At 41.4% G+C, this 17,315-nt stretch overlaps 1 protein-coding gene and 1 long non-coding RNA gene across 2 annotated transcripts; one reads left to right on the forward strand and one right to left on the reverse strand.

Annotated features, from left to right (window-relative positions):
• The first annotated feature begins 266 nt into the window (after positions 1 to 266).
• Positions 267 to 17,278, forward strand: LOC6496917 (unconventional myosin ID). Its single transcript, XM_001963108.4, has 9 exons — positions 267 to 1,433; positions 9,311 to 9,613; positions 11,648 to 11,867; positions 13,276 to 13,501; positions 13,560 to 13,943; positions 14,004 to 14,083; positions 14,140 to 15,555; positions 15,620 to 15,777; positions 15,834 to 17,278. The coding sequence occupies exons 1-9, from the start codon at positions 1,345 to 1,347 to the stop codon at positions 16,000 to 16,002; spliced, it is 3,045 nt and encodes a 1,014-aa protein (XP_001963144.1). The 5' UTR covers positions 267 to 1,344; the 3' UTR covers positions 16,003 to 17,278.
• On the reverse strand, positions 7,941 to 9,170 carry LOC116656044. Its single transcript, XR_004311061.2, has 2 exons — positions 8,410 to 9,170; positions 7,941 to 8,334 (listed from the first exon to the last, which is right to left on the reverse strand). It is a non-coding gene; the product is annotated as an uncharacterized LOC116656044 (long non-coding RNA).
• Positions 17,279 to 17,315: the final 37 nt, after the last annotated feature.

The raw sequence follows: 17,315 nt of genomic DNA on the forward strand, positions 1-17,315 counted from the left end.
TCTGGTGCAATAAGTAGAAAATCTGTCACGAATTTATTCATTTTTTGTTCATATTTTACCTATTTTTATAGGAAAATGGAAAATGGTCTAAAATATCCTGTTTACCTTTACAAAAATATCTCTAGTTCCCATTTAAAATCCCTGAATGTTTTTTGAATATAATTCTTAACTGTCTATTATGGAAATATGGAATATGTGTATATATGTGTATATAGTTAATATGTGTATATAGTAATCTAAAAGAAAGCTTTTCTAATAATTTTCAGAGATCTATTTGTAGATTTTGATATCAACAGGTGGTTTATATTATATTTGAATATTATTCCCAGTGTAGATTAAAACATACCCATAGAAATGGAAAATGACTCTCTCGCACCCGAAGTCTGCTTCGGGTTGAAACCCGATGAACCACAGGGTGACTTTGGGAGAGCGAATGCCTACAGGGTGATGCTGACGGGGGGTGGCGGGAAACTTGAAAAGGCACTGGTTTTTCGTATAATGTAAACTCTATAAAGCTGTCCGATTCCGAATCCGACGGGCACCAACGTTGAGTGTTTTTTTGAGTGTCGAGTTGTGCAGACCTACAAAAAGTTGCTGCCGGCGCGGTACTACGTCTGTTTCTCATATCTGTTTGATTAACCGTCCAGACCGCCGATTCTGAACCCCAACCAACTGGGCTATCTAACTTATTGGCTGCATTCCGGCAAAGAACAAGATCGAAGAGCTAATAGCCAATAAAATAAATGTTTACCTCAAGCGACGACGCGAAACTTGTGGCTTTTAGTGCGGCGGCGAAGAATAGTGGTTCCTGATCGTGTGCTCTTTTTCTGGATCGTTTTCGTGTTCCTGATCTCGTTCTTGTTCTATTCCAATTGGAAGAGTTCGATCGGGCCAAAAATATTCTTTATTAATCGGTGATATTCGTCGTCGTGTCTGTTGTCACAGCGAAAAATTATTCAACGCAATCAGCAGCAGCAGCAGCAGAAGCAGCAACAGTGACCGAGTTTGGTTCATAAAACATAAAAATTACCCTCCAACAGCAAACACACATGGATATATAGTCGTATATATATATGGACAAATATATATATTTAAAATTCGAAACAAGACGCGAAAGGCAAGGCAAACAAACAAGCAAAACAAAAGTCGAGTGAAAAGTGCCTTCTTCTTACGATCTGAGTGTGCTGCCTTTGCCCGAAATTCTTGAATCGACGGTGACTGTTTCTGTTACCTGAGTTTCTCACCTGAGCTCATACCTCTGCACCCTTGCAGCCGGCAATAAGACCCTTCAAAGATCCACTCTACCTATCGCCTGTGAGCAAAACAGAAACCAAAAAGGACAACATGGCTATGCAGCGGGAAGCAGGAGTACAGGACTTTGTCCTTTTGGATCATGTCTCAATGGAGAAATTCATGGATAATTTACGAAAAAGGTAAGAGAGATAATGATAAAAATTTGGGATAAATTATAAGAATAAGCAGTGTATCTTACAAGCTCCTAAGAGATCTATAAAGTATAAGAACTATTCCTTAAAGAAAGCTAGTTTGTTTATTAAATGACTAGAAAAATAAACAATTTTTTGCCAAGTGCATTTATTGATTCCATTGGTGGCCTTGTCCTCTGTTTTCTTTCCTGGCACAAGTCACTCCTTCCTCTCGGAAAACCACTTCCCCACCATGGATTTCTGGTCTAGTTCAAGGTTCTTTCCAGCTAGATTGCCACCTGGGGGCGCCACACAGAAACTGGTTGCGGTTCTTGGTTTTTCCGACTCGATTAAACTGGATTTGTTTATCTGCCTTTCAATTAAACCTGGGCAGTCGCCATCTCCGACTTTGTAGCCCCCTTCTAGCTCCATTCCACCTCCGTCTTGGCCCCAATCCCCCACTGGCGTCAACTCGTTCTACTTGGCAGCACTCTCAATGGATCCATTTGCATGCTCATTTAAAGTGTTAAACTCTTCTACTATTTTTTTGTGCGATGACTTTCGGTTTTTAATGCGATTCATTAGCGGCTTTTTAATTCAATTTAAGAGGGAAAAGGAAATGAGGGAAAACTAGTGAAATAGTAGGTAAAGTTTCTGCCAAATATATGACTTTTAAGAGAGATTCTGACTAGAAACCCCTTCTGGAAATCACAGGGAATTTGTAAATATTTTATTTAAGAATCAGAAAATAAAATAAATATTTGCAATGGCTGTTTTACTAACAATTGTAATGGCAATAAAAATACCAACACCCACCTGTTCTATTGTCAATATTTGTGTGGCTACCATTGTGTGGTTCCAGGTGGTTACCGCCGCTTTGGTGGACGCCAGGAGGGTCCATTATGTAAAGTTCCTTAACCCACCACGCACCACCATCCAGCACAACCCACTTGGCCCACTCGCCCGTATATCATTTCATTCCGTTTCACTCCCGGCGACGTGTGTCAACAACTTGTTGCATCCACTTCCCTTGGAGTGGGTAGTGGGTAATGGGTAGCACTACCTCCCAGTCCCTGCGTGTGGGTTAGCTCGCCCCCACTCTCGCCGACGACCACGGGTCGGTGCCTCGCATGGCTCGCTAACTTTCATGTAAAAATGATCATTATCAGGAAGAGTTCTCGCCGCGTTATTGTCGAGTCCGCATATTTATTCAACTGATTAGCAATGGCTTACAAAATAGTTGTTTCGCTCGGTCTTTTATGATAATGAGTTTGGCCAAAATCCAGGCTTTTCTCTTTGTCCACCGATTTGGCAATATGTACAAAAATACTTATTTATTTTAGGAAATGATTCCAGCTCTGATTCATCACAATATACCTATTTAATTGCTAACAGCACTCGGACGATATATCACAATTATGATATGTTTGCTTCGATAAGCCCTCGTCTTGAGCTGTTGGTTTGAAATTGTTGATTCAACTGGCAATGGCAGAAGGGGGTTTTTGAAAGATCTCATTCAAACTCGGATCAAATCCATACCCTTTGCTTGATTGCTTTATTATGCAACCAAAGAAAACTATAATTAAAAACGAATTACGAACAAAAGATGCATGTTAACCCACTTTGCTCGGCCACAAATCGGTTATCAAACGAAAAGTTGTGAATTACATAAATTGAACACGATTTTCATGTCTTGCATTGTGGCATAATCATAACATAACTCCAATCAATTTGTTGTGCATTAATAAATATTTATCAGGAAACGCGGAAAAGCTGATTAAAGCCAAACCAGCCAACTGGCGAGGAAAACCCCCAACAAATTGAGGGTCAAAAACGCGCCAAAAGCCCAAGAAAAGCAAACACGTAATTGGAAAATGTGAAAAAAATAAAAAAGACGTGAAAGAAATAAATGAATTTCAGTGAAATAAACTCACTTTCATTTGTGCGAGTAAATCAATCAAATGGGGCGATAACTGCATTCCGTACCCGACTTGGATTTAATATTAGTTGTTGTTTCTGGCATCTGACATCATATATTATGCATTTTGTTTTAAATTTTTCCACCCTTGTGATATTTGCCAAATAGATTGGGCTATAGCTTTGGTCTATTGCTCTGACTCACTGTGTGTATCTTGCAGATACTCGAGTCAACAATAATAAAGCTGAAATACCATGGCGTAGCCAAAAACACGAACCGGTTGATGGCGTCAGTTTGGCCGAGACTCACCCACAAAATAGAAGAAGAGAAAAATGTGTTTGAAAGAAAACTTGTTTCCGATGCCCCAAAATGCTCGATCTCCCAGACCCCAACAAGGAGATCGCTCTGTTTGCCGCCATCCAAGTTCAGAAGTATCCGGAAAGGAGACTTTTATGCCTTTTTTTCTCCACCACTAAGTCAAGTGTCCTCGACGGGCGGGCCAAGAGCATCGTTAAATCTCTGATGGATTGCCCTTTGACCCTTTAGACACTGTCAGAAGTCTCCGACCCCTCCACACATGCATCACACTCTCCAGTAGCTCATTTCGTGTCTACTTAGCTGATAAGTGTAGTTTTCATTTTCAACTTTTGTTTACGCACTTATTTTGGCCTATATTTCGGATGCTCCATTGTTTACGACACTCGAGTTGATTTTCCATGAACTGCCGATGAACTTTTCCTTTCTTTCTAAGAGAAATATGTTATATATATTTATAAGGCCTTTGAATTTTATTATTTTATGATTTATTAAATGATATTTTTAACGCGAGGGAAGTGTCTATAGAAAGGTTAAAGATCTGTATGATCTAGAGGCCCATAAAAAGTATTTATTTTATTAAGATTTTGTATACTGTAAAGATAAATCCTTCTCCAAACATATATCGGATGATTCAGTCGAGTGACGACATCCACTTTCAATGCTAACTACACATTGCATTTCATTTTCATTTAAATGCCTCCCCACTTTGCTTATATTTTTATTGATTTTATTTTATTTACTTTTTGGCTCGGCCAAGGCTTAGATTTTAGTATTCCACTGATGACACTCAAATACACTGAACAAATTATAGTTTGGCTGTTAAAGTGCCCCCAACTGGAGTGCCGTTTTATGGTGGGGAGAGCTCAACCCTCGAGAGATACTCATAAAACCAGAATTTATGGGTCCTATAAGGGACCAACTTTCAAATATTTTGGTGTCAACTCACTTGAGTAATTCTCCAAAATCAGCACTAGAAATATTGTCAAATCACCCCTGATACAGCTTATTTATCAGTTAAGAAAAAAAAACCCCATTGTTATAGAGCTCCAATAACTGGAAACCGTCTATGGCGCTGGAAAACATTGAATTTTTATTTTGTTATTTATGTACTAAGGTCCCCGGGTCCCGATAAGATTGCATTCTTGGCCAAAAGTGCCAGAGGTTTGTCTCAAGAAAAAAAAAGTTTGGTATAAAAAAGTCCCATATATATTATTGCTCGATAGCCATGGCCATCGGACATGGGCTATACTTATTGCCAAGGCGATAAGCGAGTCGCCGGCGAACTCTTGGTTATGCAATTGTTGTGGCGAGACCTTCCATTGGATTAGGTTTCCAGTACTTCTCGCATATAAGGCATATTTTCTGTTGCCTGCCTTATATAGGCATTTTATTTATATACTTTTTAAATACTTGATAGCCGTGTGATATTCAGTTAAAAGAGCCCGCCGCCGAATATAAACACTTTCTGTGTTTTTTCTTCGCGAAGAAAGCTTTGGAAAAACTTCAAGAACTCATCTTTGATTTCCGATTGCAATCAGAAATTGTCTGTTTATTTGTAGAGAGTAGGGAGGAATTGTTAAACTCCCCATTGCATTCTTTCTTTTTAGTTCAAAGGGAGTCTTTCATCTGACGTGGAGTAAACAATCGACCCCTAGACATCACCCTTGTTTCACCTTCTGATAAGCTCCTATCGAAACCAGTCAGTTGATCGGAGATAAGCACTTCTGCTGATACCGGAACGGAAATTAGATAATTTACATAACGGCACCGCACCGCTTAGATTTGATTTGATTACCTTTCCAGGTTTTCTCGCGGTGTTTTCCCCCTTTTCCATGCTCTGATCTCTCGGTTAATGTGCAAATTCTGGGAAGAAAATCATAAAACATTGAACTACCAGTGGATGGGGTAGAGTATGGGGCAGTGGAAGTGGCAACGACTTAGAACGACCTGAGAACCCGTCTAGACGACGCCGTTGTTGCTCCTGCCCTGTTTGTTTACCCAGATGAGCCCGGGCAATGTTTGTCATTCGCAATGCAATAACTTTAACTCGAACAGATCAGTAGCCGGAGCCGGAGCCGGAGCAGGGAGGTGCAACGAAACAATCCTTAAGATGTGGCATCTGTAATTCGTTTACACAAATCTTTAGCGGCTTGGTGGCCAGACCAGAGACCAGTTCGTTCTGCTCCTGTTAATTGATTTGCGTCTGACTCTTCTCAGCCGGTTGTAAATTGAAGTTAATTCGAAGGCAGGGCCAGCGAGTAATTGTGCATTGCAGGCTGTATATGAATAGTCTACAGATACAAATGGTCAGCAAAGACGGGAAGGGAGATGACGTCGGTGCTGAGATAGAACAGCCTTTCCGGCCATGGTCTGATGTGGTTCCCATAAATGCGATTATTGGCAGCAGTTCAAAAAATTTTCGAGGGGACTTGACCTATCCGCACATGATTCTCGCACTACTAGCAGACTCTCCCATAATTCTTTAATGTTTTCCTTTCATGCTTGCGATGAAAAAATAACAATTTGCATTAAAACAATTTGTATAATGGAAAACACATCCAATCTGTACGATCCTCTGCGCAAATACATCCTTTCTCTACGCTTCTCATCATTTCAAGCTGGTAACTGGCACCTCCCTCCATTCTAGAATCTAAGCCCGCCAATAAATGGCCTAAACTCAATTAGATAAGAGACAAAACAAGCCCCCAATAAGTAAAAACATTGACCCAGTAAGCGTCTAGTTTATTGACCAATTTATGACGTCAGCCCAGACCGAACATTTTCCGAAAGCCGTGAAAACTGCACTGTTAACTTATTGATTTTTTTGTGTTTGGTCTGTTTTGAAGTTTAATTCTCGGAATTGGTATGATTCATTGATGGGGGAAGTGGAAGAAGGCGTCGCAAATTATTAATGGCCCCATGCAAATGCACATTAGAATAGACTAGTGTGAGTCAGAGGCTACAACGTGTTAACACTCGAAGCTAACAATTTGTTTATTGATACATGTCTTATTAAATAATAATACTACTGGATGCCATTGCCATGTGCTCAGTCTCAGGCAGATGAGTCACAAAAATGTAATAATAAAACTAAGAGTGTGAAACAAAATGTGTAAACACAAAATATTATCATGCATATATAGAGGAACTTGAAACGAGACTTTCGATTTACTTGTTTTGCGTTCTTATATATTACTTTTTTTTAGCAAACTTTTATCTTGAATTACGTCATTTGGGGGGACAGTGCATAAAGAAAGACTCTCGAAGTCAGCGACAATTGTCATAATGAAACTGCCCAAGTCGCGTTTATGAAGTGCTGGAAAGAACAAACATGAAAATATGCGAAGCCAGTCACAAAAGTTTTAATTTATGGTGGAGTTTCCAAAAAGGGGAGACCCAAAGAACAGAAGTCATGTGTAAGCAGTTGAGTACATAATTAATGTGGAATTGCTTTTGAAAAGATTAAACACGGCTTACAAAAAAATTTATAACGATAAGCAGAGTTCTTTAATTAATCTTAAAAATGTAGAGTTTTCTTTAACATTTATTTCACAATTTGATTTAAAAGCCATTCGATCAATGACCTCAATCCCTAAATGATCGACAGCAACTGATTTTGAATACAATTGGAAACCAAAACAAAGGTCCGGCAGTTTCTAAAACTTAATGGGGGTTTGGGAAGCCCTCCTCCGCTAAAGGCAAGTGGAAAGTCACGCCGGGGCACTGACAAATTTTGACGTTATGTCAATCATACGCCACGTGGGCGTTCTACTTGTACACACCCACAAAGAAAGACACCCAATGACCCACTCCCCCAGCCCCCTCGCTGAAGACTTCGGAACTCTTCTGAGAGGGAAATCGTAGAAATCACACAACTAGAAGCTTTTTTTATTTCGGATTTAGTTTCTTTGCTTTTTGCTAAGAGGCTTGCTGCCTGCCCTTTTCCCTGCTGAGTGCAACTCAGTATTAATGATGGCCCTTTGGCGCCCCAAAAAGTACACAGGCATGCTAAACGGTGTCTGGAGTTCAATAGTTCAATAGTTTAGTCGTTTGTCGCCTGTCACATTTCTGACCCAGATGTATCTGAGGCGGCTAAAGTAACGGAAATGGCCAGCAATATGACTAAAAACGAAACTGAAAGCAGAAAAGCCAGCAGACAGCCCAGCTAGCCAGCCCCCCCGTCTATAAATAAGCTCTGAAAAGTTAAGTAAAAACATGTGTTGCCTTCTGCGAGACCCAGTCAGCACCCAGCACCCAGCAGCCAGCAGCCAAAACATAAATACAAACAAATGCGTGTATTAAGTGTATTGTTTTAATCGCCCGCCTTCCCCCATTCCCTCAGATTACTATTTGGCTTGGACTTAGTTTGCTTTCGGCCTGCCTGGCTTGAATCGGCTTTGTTTTAACAATTTCTCCACTTCTTTGTCTGTTAATTTAGTGCTTCAGTTTTGGGTTTCTATGTTTTCTATTATTATTTTTTTGTTTTTTTGGGAAACAATGTTTCCAGGCTTTTGTAAGACTTGTTGCACAGCCCGAGGACTGGACTATTGTGGTAATTTGTTATTCGTAATGGTATAACTTTTACTTTCGGGCTAGTCTGGGCCATGTCTGTACTGGCTAATTTCCATTCGTCTTGACGTAATACTTTTGTAATCTTGGTGAAGCTACAAAAGACTTAAAAATTACTCAAAAAATGATTTATACTTTTGTAAGTGAAAAGTAGCACAGAAAATACGATCTTAGTCTTACAATTAGACAAAATTTGGAGAACTGTTATATTTGTTGCTTTGTTATTCTATTATGATGTAAAAATCACGGCTAAAATTATATTACTTTTTGGAAAAATTTGATATGCAGTCGAAATCCAGTGATTCACTCAACTCCTTCCTTGACTTGAAGTATCTGTAAGTTTGATTCATTTTAATTACAAATCGGCTATTCCTGTGACTCAGAAGTTTTTCCAAAAGATAATAAAGGAAATGAGTATATATTTTTTCAATTCGCCGAAACTTTTAAGTACTTATGTTAGTGTCATGATTAGAGATTAAAGATAGTACTATACCTTGTTTCTACAGAAATTTGATAAATTACTTTTAAACATTATCTTTTTTTTTAAAGAACTAGATAATGCTTACCTTTTTCGTTGTAATAGTTTGATTAACTTTCATGTATTTGTTGCAATCATTTAGTTCCCAATCTATTAATTTCTTATAGCTTCTCTATTTCTGTCTTTTGACCCACTTATTACTTGACCCAATCTTTTGGCGCCTCACAAAAGTGCATAAAAAATAGATCCACACCCACACACATCATCGCAGTCAATCAAAATCGAACAAAAACGATCAAAAATCATCGATGGCAATCAATTTAATTAAACGGCACGCCCTGCAGCGATGTTGTTGAAAAACTAATTCTCGTATTGAAACCGCAGGCGCCACAACGGGCGGTCACTCCCCGCCTTCCACATGCCACCTTCCACCTGCCACCAGTCAGCCACCCACTTTCCCCCAACTCCCCACAGCTCTACTCCGGAATGGGAGCATTTATTTTAGTTAATTCGGTCCCGTCGAAATCTATTTCGTAATCCACGGGAAATGCATTTCCAAACACTGCATCAACTAATGATCATCCGTCCATTTCTCTTCCACAGATTCCAGGTCGGATCCATCTACACATACATCGGCGAGGTGTGCGTCTCCATGAATCCGTACAAACAGATGAACATCTACGGCCCGGAGACGATCCGCAAGTACAAGGGCCGGGAGCTGTTCGAGAATGCGCCCCACGTCTTTGCTATCGCCGACGCCGCCTACAGGGTGCTCAAGCAGCGCCATCAGGACACCTGCATCCTGATCTCAGGCGAATCTGGTGCCGGAAAAACCGAGGCTTCCAAGATCATCATGAAGTACATCGCTGCAGTGACGAACACCCAAGGTCAAAATGAAATTGAACGGTAAGCCGAGAAGTACAATTTTTAATTTAATACGGTTATTTGATATTTACAAATAGAGATATAAGAAAAAATATAAATATATGGTACTTTCTTAGATTTAAATCAAGGTTAATAGACTTCGATCTACAAACCATTTAGATATTTCTACTGCTAAGGCACACAGTCACTGATGAAGAATCATTTCAGAATATGTGGCGAAAAATCTAAAAAATCTTTTGTTCTTTGCTTTTGATGCAGATCGATGGAGAATCGATCTACAAATCGTTTAAGGTATTCCGCTCAAGAATCTGAGGAAAATTGGCCAAGATATAGGCTCCGCAGGGGGTCATATTGTCCTCCCCATGCACTTTCCCCATTTTGAAGGGAATAGCCCAGAAAATGTAGAAAAAAATCGACAAAATATTTTGTTCCTAGGTTTTAATACAGATCAATGAAGAATCGATGTAGAAATCGTTTAAGGTATTCCGCACAAGAATCGGATGGAAATTGGCCAAGATATAGGCTCCGCAGGGAGACATATTGTCCTCCCCATGCACTTTCCCCATTTTGAAGGGGATAGTCGAGGAAATGTGGAAAAAAATCGAAAACATATTTTGTTCCTAGGTTTTGATGCAGAGCGATGGAAAATCGATCTAGAAATCGTTTAAGGTATTCCGCACAAGAATCGGATGGAAATTGGCCAAGATATAGGCTCCGCAGGGAGACATATTGTCCTCCCCATGCACTTTCCCCATTTTGAAGGGGATAGTCCAGGAAATGTGGAAAAAAATCGAAAAAATATTTTGTTCCTAGGTTTTGATGCAGATCAATGGAGAATCGATCTACAAATCGTTTAAGGTATTCCGCACAAGAATCGGATGGAAATTGGCCAAGATATAGGCTCCGCAGGGGGACATATTGTCCTCCCCATGCACTTTCCCCATTTTGAAGGGGATAGCCCAGAAAATGTGGAAAAAAATCGAAAAAATATTTTGTTCCTAGCTTTTGATGCAGATCGATGGAGAATCGATCTGCAAATCGTTTTGGAATTAAAGAAAAAATGGAAAAGATATAGGAATGGTTAGGCCTGGTTAGATAGATATTGGTGAGGAAGAAGATGGTTATGGTTTTGGTTATATGAATATGAATTAAATTACATTAAAGGCACCCAGTAAGTCATTTTCTTTCATTGTAAAAGAAGCAAGTTGGAAAATTTAGCTGTAGTGCCTCTTAATGACCCTTTAACATGCAGAAGCAGATGGAAACACTTGTCATACTGAAAGACAATGTAACCAAACAGTGCTAACTGGATCAGCAAACCACCGCCACTTTGCACTGATTGTATAATAAATAGGTTTATCAATTCGGCATGCAAAGGCTGATGGAAGGCTTTCAGGCGTTATCACAATTGTGTGAACCAGACACTGGGAACTGAAACTCAATCTATAAGCGAGTACCCGCAGGGAAAACAGTCCGGAGAAAAGTCACTTGGATTCCCCATTGTTTTGCATGCAAATGCGCAAACGGAATTTACATTGAGGGAGTCTGGCTGCAAGGTGCCTTCTAATTAAGCAAAACGAAGGCCGCCAATGTACTATATTCCCCTGATGCGGAATAATCGCTCACATGGTCGTCAAACGACCCCTGACCCCCGAATGACATCATGGCCAGAGCATGGCTTAAGTTACCGAATTAATAGCCCCACTAATTGCCAACCCCCCGACAACCACTTTGTCGAATAGTCTTTTATCACTCGGATGTAGTTTTAGGTGCTCCATAAAACCAAGCCCCAAACAATGGCCAACTAAATTGCCAATTTTTAGTGCCTCGAATGAAATTTAAAATGACATTTAGTACAGTTTGAAAGGGATTAGGGCTGAAGCCATTTACCAAATTACTTTTCACAGCCAAGGCATTTAAGGATGAATTTATAAAGCTAAAATGCTTTTTTTAATTATGTCGATTTAGTTTTTATGAGTTTTTTATGGTCTGATGGTGGAGGGATATACATTAATATTAAAATAACATTTATTTTATATTATTATTATCTTTCAGAGTTAAGAACGTTCTCATCCAGAGCAATGCTATCCTGGAGACATTCGGAAATGCCAAAACAAATCGCAACGACAACTCCAGCCGATTCGGCAAGTACATGGACATCGAGTTCGACTACAAGGCTGACCCGGTGGGTGGCATCATAACGAACTACCTCCTGGAGAAGTCGCGAGTGGTGCAGCAGCAACCTGGCGAACGGAATTTCCACAGTTTCTATCAGGTATGATGGGGGGCGGTGCACAATAATAAAACTATTCGTGTGTGGCCTCAGGCCTTATACAATAATGTGTAGTGGGTTACGGTGCACGAATATTTATCCAAGTGAGTCAGCGTGACGCGTGCCAAGTGACGAAAGGTGGCCAAAAGTGGGTGGGATGGGAGCGGCCACTGGGGCGTCAATTACTAGAGGGTGTCAGGTTGTTGCTTTTTCGGAGGGGGCCTTAGACATTTATTGTCGTTGCTCTTAGTGGGTGTGGTTTCCCCACTGCTGGGTAAACATTGTGTGAGTAGTTTAGATGAACATTGGAATTTGAGACAGTTTTATGAGTGTGGAAAATATACATTGTATAATATAGACTATTGCTAGGATTCTTAGATACTTTACTTAAGAAAAAAAAATAGACAAACCCCTGGCATTTCTTCAATTAAAAGAACTCTCCTATTAATTAAATTACTAGACAGTGAATCTTCAAATCTATTTATTTCTTCCAGTTTAAATGGATTGTGCAAATTGATGATATCACGAAATTAAATGATAATAAAGGCGTAGCCAAGACTCATCCATTCAACCAGAAAAACAGATCGCGTCATTGTGGGGCTTGCTTATTCATTATTCAATCCATAGTGGACTCACCTATTGTTCGCATTTCTATCGAGTGTTGGGGTGCTAATTGATCACTCTTTCCGCTAACAACCCAAAGTATTTAATTTAGATTTCATTTAACACATTTTTGATCTAAAAGCACTTAATCAAGTCGCGTTATTTGCCAGACTTGTATTTATAACTCTGCTAAGGGGTTTTCCTGAAACGTGTATATTGTTTATTTTTAAATTCTCAAAGACTCAAAAATAAATATTGTGCCATATTGTGGAATGCTCGAGTTTAGAACAGAGGTGCTTGGCACCTCGTCTGCATTGCTCATAAATTCTCATTTTAGCCGAGTTATAATTTATGACTTCCAGGGTACTTACTCTAGGTGTATTGAAAGAGTTTTCCAGGAATAAACAACACTCAATCTTACTCACACTCAAAGTACCTGGTCGGAGGGCTGATAAGCGTACTATGTAGATTTTTATTGATTGTCGGGTTTATTTTCCTTTCTACAGATAGAGATATGTCTCATAAAAGTGTTCTGAAACATAAAATACACAAACAGACAAGTTATGACATCTTGTATGCAATATCTGACTCGAATATAGTGTCTGTAGATTAGTAGTTTCTGTTTCCAAGTTTCATATGAATAATTGAAACCGGAAGTTCAATTACACTTAAATGTGTCTGCTAATTGTCTGCTGTGCTAAATTCCTGTCACATTGATATGGTCATGAAGTACAGAAAGGAAAAAGAATTAATTTAAAATAGTTGGAATACCTTAATTAAAGCCCCCAACCCTTCGATCCATTTTTAGCTACTGCGTGGAGCCAACGACAACGAGCTGCGACAATATGAGTTGCAGAAGGAGACCGGCAAGTACCATTACCTTAACCAGGGCAGCATGGACATCCTGACGGAAAAGTCCGACTACAAGGGCACCTGCAACGCCTTTAAGACTCTGGGATTCTCCACGGACGAAGTGCAAACTATTTGGCGAACAGTGGCGGCCATTCTGCATCTCGGAAATGTAGAGTTCCAAAGTAAGTTGGATGTTAGTTATTATTTAAATCTGTATATTAAATATTTCTCTTTCTATAGCCATTGAGGACGAGCTGGTTATCAGCAACAAGCAGCACTTGCAGTCCACAGCCAGGTTGCTTCAGGTCACAGAATCCGATCTGTCGACCGCCTTGACCAAACGCGTCATTGCTGCTGGTGGAAATGTTATGCAGAAGGATCACAATGCCACCCAGGCAGAGTACGGCAAGGATGCCCTGGCCAAGGCCATCTACGACCGCCTCTTCACCTGGATCATCTCCCGCATCAACCGGGCGATCCTCTTCCGGGGCAGCAAGACCCAGGCCAGGTTCAACTCTGTCATCGGTGTGCTGGACATCTACGGTTTCGAGATCTTTGACTCCAACAGCTTTGAGCAGTTTTGCATTAATTATTGCAATGAGAAATTGCAGCAGTTGTTTATTGGTAAGTGAGGATATTAGTTCATACTAAATGGCAAGTACTTATCCTTTGGATATATTTTAGAACTGGTGCTGAAGCAGGAGCAGGAGGAGTACCAACGTGAGGGCATTGAGTGGACCAACATTGACTACTTCAACAACAAGGTAGGTGTTAGTTTATAAAGGGTCTTCATAAATATTAATTTTATTTTCAATTCAAGATAATTTGCGATCTGGTGGAGCAACCCCACAAGGGCATCATCGCCATTATGGACGAGGCCTGCCTGAGCGTGGGCAAGGTCACCGATGACACGCTGCTGGGGGCCATGGACAAGAACCTGAGCAAGCATCCCCACTATACCAGTCGCCAGCTGAAGCCCACCGACAAGGAGCTGAAGCATCGCGAGGACTTCCGCATCACTCACTACGCCGGCGATGTCATCTACAACATTAACGGTTTCATTGAGAAGAACAAGGACACTTTGTACCAGGACTTCAAGCGCCTGCTGCACAACTCAAAGGACGCCAACCTCAGTGAAATGTGGCCCGAGGGAGCCCAGGACATCAAGAAGACCACAAAGAGGCCACTGACGGCCGGTACCTTGTTCCAGCGATCCATGGCCGATCTGGTGGTCACGCTGCTGAAGAAGGAACCCTTCTATGTGCGGTGCATCAAGCCCAACGACATCAAGAGCTCGACGGTGTTCGACGAGGAGCGTGTGGAGCACCAGGTACGCTACTTGGGTCTGCTGGAGAATGTGCGAGTGCGTCGCGCCGGATTCGTGCATCGCCAGCGCTACGATAAGTTCCTGCTGCGCTACAAAATGATCTCGCAATACACGTGGCCCAACTTCCGGGCCGGTAGCGATCGCGACGGTGTCCGGGTTCTGATCGAGGAGAAGAAATTCGCGCAGGACGTCAAGTATGGACACACCAAGATCTTCATCCGGTCCCCGCGCACTCTGTTCGCCTTGGAGCAGCAGCGCAACGAGATGATCCCACAAATTGTCACCCTGCTGCAGAAACGGGTCCGTGGCTGGATCGCTCGCAAGAACTACAAAAAGATGAAGGCCGCCATGGCCATTATGCGGGCCTACAAGACCTACAAGCTGCGCAGCTACGTCCAGGAGCTGGCCAATCGCTTCCGCAATGCCAAGCAGATGCGCGACTACGGCAAGAGCATCCAGTGGCCACAGCCTCCGCTGGCTGGAAGGAAGGCCGAGGCCAAGCTCCATCGCATGTTCGACTTCTGGCGGGCCTACATGATCCTGAAGAAGTATCCGCGCAGCGAGTGGCCCCAATTGCGGCTCCAGATCGTTGCTGCCACCGCCCTGGCTGGACGTCGCCCGTACTGGGGCCAGCAGAGGCGCTGGCTGGGCGACTACCTGGCCAACTCGCAGGATAACAGCGGCTACGATGCCTACACCACCAATATCCGCAACATGAAGAACGCACTGGCCGGAAAGAAGGATGCCGAGTCCTTCCGCCAGGTCCTCTTCTCCGGATTCGTGAAAAAGTTCAACCAGCACAACAAGCAGGCGGATCGTGCCTTCATCGTCACGGACTCCACCATATACAAGCTGGATGGCATCAAGAAGAAGTTCCGGGATTTGGAGCGTTCCATTGCAATCCGAGAGGTAAGGTCCTTCAAGCACATAAATATATTACTTTAATTAATGACTATACCTTGCCGTTAAATAGTTGACTGCGATTAGTGTTACACCTGGACGGGATCAACTGATTATCTTCCATTCGCCCAAAAACAAGGACTTGCTGTTCGCTCTCCATGGCGAGCACACGACCCTGAAGGAGGACCGCATTGGAGAACTGGTGGGCATCGTCTGCAAGAAGTACCATGAGTAAGGACCTCCCATGTTATCCCCTAACTCAGTCACTAACTTCTGTATCCTTTCAGCCTAACTGGCACCGAACTCCGAGTGAATGTCAGCAACACTATCGCCTGCCGGCTGGACGACAAGCCACGGACCATTATCGTGGAGGCAGCTTCGAATGTGGAGAATCCCAATTTCCGTCACAAGGACGGCAGCATAATTTTCGAAGTGCCGGCTTCGTATTGCATTTGAGATAGGGATTGCAACCCCGAGTGTCCTGTAAATTATGCAACCTAATGTTAAGACGAGGCAGATCGGCCGTGGCAGACCGATTGATTTTTATTATGTACGTCCATCGATCCAACTTTGTGTATACCGTGCCTTTTGCTAATATCCCATTTTTCTATTAGTAATAGTAGTTAGTTTTATCTGTTCTGTGTGTGTGTCTAATTGAGACAAAGTGATTGTAATTTTGTACATTTTTCTATTATATATGCATTAAGGCGATATTTATTACCATCCATGTGGAAGAACGACCTCCGCCGGTTGATCTGGCAGGCAGAGAACACAACAAAAAGTATTATATGTACTTTGTGCATTTGTTCGACTATAATATGATTCACAGCACACGACGACAAACATTTTGTATTAATATCAATTGTTTAATCGACGAAACAACGTTTGTACTTAAAATTATGAAACAAACATACGTGTGCCATTTGCAATTAATATTTATAAAATTTATAAAATATATGCAATAAAATCTGTAATTTTTGAAAACAAAGTAGTCTGGGTGTTTCCAAATCTCTGTCTTGCCAAACTAAGCGTTGGAATAGTCTCATTACGAATCGTATTGTACTCTGAACTGGACATACAATATTGAGTAATTTTTCGGCAATAAAAATAGTACGAAAATCTGGTTCGGAGATTCCAAAATACGTCCCTATAATTTTATAAATTTCGTAAGAATTTTCAAAAAAATAATACGTTACGTGATGGAGTCCAACCCGATGCAGAATTCGTGGCACGTGGGACTGAGTGGTCCGTCCACTTCCTCCAACCCGAACCTGTATGACTGGAAGGCCGTATTGCAAGAGTTAACCAAGATCGATACCGATGCGATTCCGGCACCATCCGGTAAAAAAAGTTGTGCTAACAAAAAAATCAAGATCCATCCGAGGGGAAAGCGCCAGACTAACTGCTACAAATATGCTCACTATTTTGCCAGCAAGGGTATCAAGAAGCTTAAAATCAAGTTAAAAAAACTAAACAATCGTACGGATGCCTTGTCCCAGAAGCTGAAGTGTATGGAGGTTGCAGCCCAAGCGAAGCTTCTATAATTTTTGAATACCTCGGCGTGCTAAAAAAATTCACTGTTTTCTTTAGACTCCTATTCGAATTGTTTTGTCAAAAATTGATTTCAAAAAAACGTTTTTTAAAACTTTCGACGTAATCGACGCTCTCGTTCTCGAGCGAATCAAAATGTATTGGCACGGACCGAAATAAAATGCACATGGCTCGCCACCGATTGATAAAAGATAAAAATAAAGAGGGTTTGCGGATGA

Source organism: Drosophila ananassae, chromosome 3R, assembly GCF_017639315.1.
Source record: "Drosophila ananassae strain 14024-0371.13 chromosome 3R, ASM1763931v2, whole genome shotgun sequence".
NCBI lineage: Eukaryota > Metazoa > Arthropoda > Insecta > Diptera > Drosophilidae > Drosophila > Drosophila ananassae.

Excerpts from the sequence above, each read along its gene's own strand:
- LOC6496917 (XM_001963108.4), top strand. The coding sequence starts at position 1,345 with ATGGCTATGCAGCGGGAAGCAGGAGTACAGGACTTTGTCCTTTTGGAT. Across the intron at positions 1,434-9,310 it reads ATGGATAATTTACGAAAAAG|ATTCCAGGTCGGATCCATCT; the intron begins GTAAGAGAGATA and ends TCTCTTCCACAG. Across the intron at positions 15,556-15,619 it reads GTTCCATTGCAATCCGAGAG|TTGACTGCGATTAGTGTTAC; the intron begins GTAAGGTCCTTC and ends GCCGTTAAATAG.